Source organism: Helobdella robusta, assembly GCF_000326865.2.
Source record: "Helobdella robusta unplaced genomic scaffold HELROscaffold_39, whole genome shotgun sequence".
In the NCBI taxonomy this organism is placed as follows: domain Eukaryota; kingdom Metazoa; phylum Annelida; class Clitellata; order Rhynchobdellida; family Glossiphoniidae; genus Helobdella; species Helobdella robusta.
In genome coordinates this window covers 1,224,753-1,230,940 of record NW_008704865.1, presented here as the reverse complement: position 1 = coordinate 1,230,940, position 6,188 = coordinate 1,224,753, and the positions used below count along the sequence as shown (strand labels likewise).

Below are 6,188 nucleotides of genomic sequence, written 5' to 3'. Positions count from 1 at the left end.
CACCAGACGCACAACCATCATACAGAAACAAAAGACAGAACAACAACAAACAACAAGAACACACTGAAATCACTAGTTAGTACTTAAAAACACAAACAACAACAACACAAACAACAACAACACAAACAACAACACAAATAACAAACAACAACAACACAAACAACAACAACACAAACAACAACAACACAAACAACAACAACACAAACAACAACAACACAAACAACAACATAAACAACAACAACCCTGAAAATATTTATAATGGAAATTACTCTTCCTGCCTTAACGATTTTTCATTGGAAAGTATATGCTTGATATTTACAAATATTAACCCTCACTTAGACTATCAGACTGGGCGTGTATATGTTTGTCTGTGTGTGTATATGTATGATGTGTGTGCCCACATTTGTATGCGTGTGTGTGTGGTGTGTGTGTGTGTATTGTACAGATTTGTAGAGCTTCTCTATTGAGTTATCTTCGGAGGCATAGAGGTGTGGTGTGTTTGCGGTGTGTGTCAGGTATGTGTGTGTGTGTGTGTATTTGTGAGTGTGTTTGTGTGTGTGTGTGCAAAAAGCAAAAACGAGCAGAGATAGAATAGATTGAACGTTTTAAACGATGTAAAACCAAATTTTATGAAAAAATGTATAAATGGATGGATGGATGATGGCAGTGTGAATGAATGTACCAGCCGCGAATGCAAATTTCACTTTTAAAATTTCTAATTTAAAACATTGAAAAGGTGATGATGCTTTTAAATGTCTTTCTAGTGATCAGCATTAAACGAACTAGCTATTTATCAGTGAATACGTTCGTCAGTCAGTACACACGTACACACACTCACCCACACATAACAACACACACACCACGCACAACACACATTCATTCATTATCACACTAGCTCATTCATTCATTCCTTCATCTATTTCTTCATTCCTCTATACATTCTTTAAATTATTCATTCCTTTGTCTCGTCGATCTACTCACCATCCATATTTAATTTTTTCATTGTCTGCGCGGTTACTAAATTTATGAATAAATTACTAAATTTATGAATAAATTACTAAATTTATGAATAAATTACTAAATTTATGAATAAATTACTAAATTTATGAATAAATTACTAAATTTATGAATAAATTACTAAATTTATGAATAAATTACTAAATTTATGAATAAATTACTAAATTTATGAATAAATTACTAAATTTATGAATAAATTACTAAATTTATGAATAAATTACTAAATTTATGAATAAATTACTAAATTTATGAATAAATTACTAAATTTATGAATAAATTACTAAATTTATGAATAAATTACTAAATTTATGAATAAATTACTAAATTTATGAATAAATTACTAAATTTATGAATAAATTACTAAATTTATGAATAAATTAATAAATTTATGAATAAATTAATAAATTTATGAATAAATTAATAAATTTATGAATAAATTAATAAATTTATGAATAAATTAATAAATTAATGAATAATATACACTGCTTCTATAGTTAATTGCACAACAATACCATGCAAAAATTCAAGGGTCTCAATCAGATGAATAGTCATTAAAATAAATCGATATAGGTCATAGGTGTCACCAGAAACACATTATTCCAGTCAAACCGTTTCTTAAACTTTCATATTTTTTGAGTTTAAAATTTATTTTTCATCTTTTTTTTGAATTTTAAGTCCTTACACTTTAAATGATTTTTTGTTTTTTATTTTTATGCTTGAGATCTGTGTTTGCGAGGTTAGTTCTCTTTCTGAAAAACTGGAAGATCTCATATATACACCCGTAAAATGAATTACACGTACTAGAGATTCGCAAATCTATTTCAATTTTATCGTACACTGAGATGTTTGAGTTGAATGATTTGTTTTTTGTTGCTTGTAAGCTGAAGAAAGCATTGGGTGCTGAAAACAGCATTTTTTTTTATTTTTTACTCTTGCTAGGTTGGTGATTTTGTGACAGTAAATTCATACACGGGTTATTTTTAAAAACACTTTTTTGTCCGGTAAACGTTAAAAAAACACACCCACACACACACACACACACACACACCACACGCACACACACACGCGCACACACACACACCAATGAAATTCAATCATTCAAAACCACAAAAAAATTCTTGTTATTCTCTTTTATTAATTCTAAATTGAGGAAAATATAATCATTAGAATTGAAAATAAGTTATAAAAAAGCACAAAGTGACGCAAGGTTATAAGCTATTTTTGTGGTATCTTATTTTTGTTAAAATTAAAAATTGAATTGCAAAAATAATAACTTCTCGTCATGGTTGGAATTGCTGTTAAATACTTTTTAAAATGATCGAATGAACCAAAGGAACGAAAAGTGAAAAATTGTATACACGAACGTTTTGGAAAGAAAAATAAAAAAAGGAAAAGAATTAAAAACACCTCCATTAATCTTGCCACCATATTTAAATCACTTTAACAAGGTCACCAAAGCGAGGTCACCATAAAGTCACTTTAGTGAGATCACAACTTTTTAATATATATATATATATATATATACATATATATATATATATACATATATATATGTGTTGGAAGGAGACCATATTTTATAAGGTATTGTATGAACTCTACCGAATTGTTTACATTAATCATTAATGCCAACAAATTGTCATGATTAGCACCCCTTTTCGTGCTTTTTCCTCTTTTTACTTTATTATTATTATAATAATAATAATAATAATTATTATTATTATTATATATTTTCATCACTTCGTCATCATCATTAGATCGTTATCATTCATGCACTGGGGGCAGTCCATTCTGCAGCCTGCCTCCACTTCTGATTGGCTGAGTAGTTTGACCTTGAGGACTGGCCTTGGCCATGGAATCGCTGGTAGGACTGACCTTGTCCCCATTCCCAAAAAGTCCGAGAGCAACCATAGCCATGTTGCTCCTGGACTCCTTCTTCTCTGCATCTTCATCATCATCATCCTCGCTCTGTTTCGGGGCGTCGTTTATTGGAGTTGATCAAATTGAAAATTATTTTGCAAAAATGTTTTATATTTTTCCAATGTTATGATAATCGTTATTTTTGAATCGGTCAATTAGATGATCCATTCATCGACCCATTCACGATACTCACCACGTTCAGGCTCTCGTTGACTTCATCATCGGCTCCCTGACCAATGAAAAATCAAATTTTGTTTGGGTTTATTCAACTGATTGCTATCACGTATGTTTAATGATAGCCATCATCGTCCAGATCCCCATCGTCATTACCGCCATCATCCCCACCATCATCATCACCATCATCACCTCACCATCATCATCATCACCATCATCATCATGATGACGATCTCACCTTGCAGATGATGAGGAAGATGAAGCAGAGGTGGAAACCGACGTAGATGACTGCAAAGACTCCCATGATGGATTGATCGATCGTCTTGCCGAAAGGAGTAGAAGGAGGCTTCGAGATGGCCGGACAGCTGACTACAGAGGTGCTCAATGTAGTAGTAACCGCAACGGCTTTTGTGGTCGTAGGTAGAGTGGCTGCCGTGGTCGAAGTTGCTGACGTGTTTTGGGTTGCATTGTTGACCAATGAACCGGCTATGGAGTGCCAGATGCAAATGGTGCAGAGGATAACCATGGAGCCTAGGATGTACTTGTCCTACAGTAGCAATCATCGCCAGGTGAGAATGTTCATGCACACGCTATCAGAAAAACCCATTAACTAATTATTTCTAAGCAGCATGTTTATACAAAGCAATTGATACATCCACACGTAATTTATATCTATGAAAATTATTATATCATTGTAAATAATATCTTTAAACGACAAATGATTTTGATATTGTATCCAATGCCAAAACTAAAATAAAGGCAAAAAGAACAGATGAATGTAGGACGTATTTGATGAGCAGCAGTTTTATACCAATCCTTCTGCGATTGTAAATAATCAAAAAAATGTCTCCACCACCAACCCACCACCATCGCTGTCAATGCCATCTGATGTATCAATACTTACTAGATACGTCAGGTAGGATATTTTGGGTAGACTTTTGTTGACGACGAATTTGAAGGTGACCGTGGTGAGGACGAGGAAGAAGGTCAAGGGCAGCCTGGACTCTGGAGCTTCAGGTTTCACTGTGAAGGTTGCAAATGCCAAACTGCAGATAGAAAACTGGAAGGATTGTTGAGATTTAATGGTTGAAAAAGTTTTTGCAAGAAATTAATTTTAAACGTCTCAGCCAATTACAAATTTGAGATTAATTCAATCTTCAAAATTTTTCTATTTAAAAAATTTTCTTACTCAGTTATTATTCAGTTGTAAAACTTGCACTTTCCACACTCAACAAACGGCAGATAACTGCACACAAAACCAAAAAAATCAATTACATCAAAAATCAGGAAAATAAAAAAAGAGCCATCATCTCTAACGTACCATGATGACGATGATGTTGTAGATGAAGAACTGAGGTCTCCTCGCCACTTTGGCAGCGACACAGAAGCAGGGGTACCTCATCTTCTTCTTGTTGACCTTCTTGACATTGACCTTCGTCCAAATGTTCACCTTGCCATGAAGTTTCCATTCCTGGGCCGCACTGAAGGCTTCTGCGTTGACCGCACTCTCGCCACTGTCGTCCTGAATGAACTCCAACTCGCTGTCCACACGCTCAGATGTTATCGTCACCGTCAGGTCCTACAAGAAATATGGAATGGAAATTATTAATTTCGTGTGTGTGTGTGTGTGTAGATGCACGCATGTATTTTTCTGTGCGCATCGCGTTATTTGTTTAAATGTTTCAAATATCGTATTTTACGTTATCGTTTTCTCTGCGTGCGACAGTCTGACATTTCTTTATGCCTATTTTCAATATTTATCTTGCAGAAAAGTGTAACTATCATACCTACTCATTGTGGTCGCAACAAAACAAACACTCAACAACAAATTTTAACATTTTAAGAACAAACAACTTAAGAAAAGATAATGAAGAGAATTGGATAACCTGCCCATCGAATGGAAACTTGTTAAGCTCCATGAACTCAAAAAACTGACCATTGGTTCTCCTCCTCTCGTAAACCCAGGCCCTCCCAATCTGGTCAAACTCAACAAAATTCGTCGTTGTGTACTTCAGATCGCCAATGCCATTCGAGATTGCTACCTTGGGGTTCCAGTAAGAACCGAGGTCGATCTCGCCAGGGGGCTGTTTGTAAAGGTTAAAGGTTAAAGATAATTTAACTCTTTTGCGCTTGTTTCAGAGGTACCAATGACAAACACACACACAGCGTATATGAATACGCGTGACAACCACGCACCATACACATTTCGTATGGTTGGCGAGAATCTCTTTGAAAGAGGATGAATATGTGATGATTGTGCGTGATGCGATGTTTGATGACGAAGAAGATGATGATGGTGACAAATATGTGACGTTATAGTAATGACGATTATTGAAAATGGTGATGATGTTGGTGATGAGGACGGGACGTGATATGAGATTTACGTTGATTTATTAAATTTACTAGATCTTCAAAGAGATTATCGCATCGCTGTGTCAAGATCCTTGCTAATATTAATAAAACACTTGAAGCAAGATTATGCAAATCACTTTTTCAATTGCGATTTCCGTGACTTCTTTTCAAAAAATTAATTAATATTTTCTAAATGATTTAATTGAATTATTTAAAGATTGAATTATTTGAAATAGAACTTTTATTTTTCAGTATTTATCAACTGACAATTTTTGAACCGTCCAAACTGGTTTCCCGCCATTTCGTTTGCACCATGATTTCCGCAGTGTACCTGTCGTGGATGGTATCAATGACGCCGATCTTTAAAAAGAGAACCTTCACGTATACTGTCACCTTTAATGGTGAATTGAATGAGGTAGTTTTTGCTGTTGTTGTTGTTGTTTTTAATGGTGTGATGGTGTGGTTGTTGTTGTTTTTGATGGTGTTGTTGTTTTTGTCGTCTTTGTTGTTGTTGTAGTTGTTTATGATGGTGTTGTTGTTGTTGTTTATGATGGTGTGGCTGTTGTTTTTGATGGTATGGTTGTTGTTTTTGATAAGGTTAATGTTGTTGTTGTTGTTATTTGTGGTAAGGTTAATGTTGTTGTTGTTGTTGTTGTTGTTTTTGATGGTGTGATGGTGTGGTTGTTGTTGTTTTTGATGGTGTTGTTGTTGTCGTCTTTGTTGTTGTA

General features: G+C 34.2%; 1 protein-coding gene across 1 annotated transcript in view; it reads right to left on the bottom strand.

Moving 5' to 3' along the window:
* Nucleotides 1–2,778: 2,778 nt before the first annotated feature.
* HELRODRAFT_176769 (hypothetical protein) overlaps nucleotides 2,779–6,188 on the bottom strand; it is a gene marked incomplete at both ends in the record, with an annotated part of 4,305 nt that continues 895 nt past the window's right edge. Inside the window, 7 exons of the mRNA XM_009024115.1 lie at nucleotides 2,779–2,982; nucleotides 3,128–3,163; nucleotides 3,347–3,655; nucleotides 4,013–4,168; nucleotides 4,430–4,687; nucleotides 4,995–5,192; nucleotides 5,728–5,853. Of these exons, the coding sequence (XP_009022363.1) occupies nucleotides 2,779–2,982; nucleotides 3,128–3,163; nucleotides 3,347–3,655; nucleotides 4,013–4,168; nucleotides 4,430–4,687; nucleotides 4,995–5,192; nucleotides 5,728–5,853 (1,287 nt within the window). The remainder of the gene's footprint in view (nucleotides 2,983–3,127; nucleotides 3,164–3,346; nucleotides 3,656–4,012; nucleotides 4,169–4,429; nucleotides 4,688–4,994; nucleotides 5,193–5,727; nucleotides 5,854–6,188) is intronic.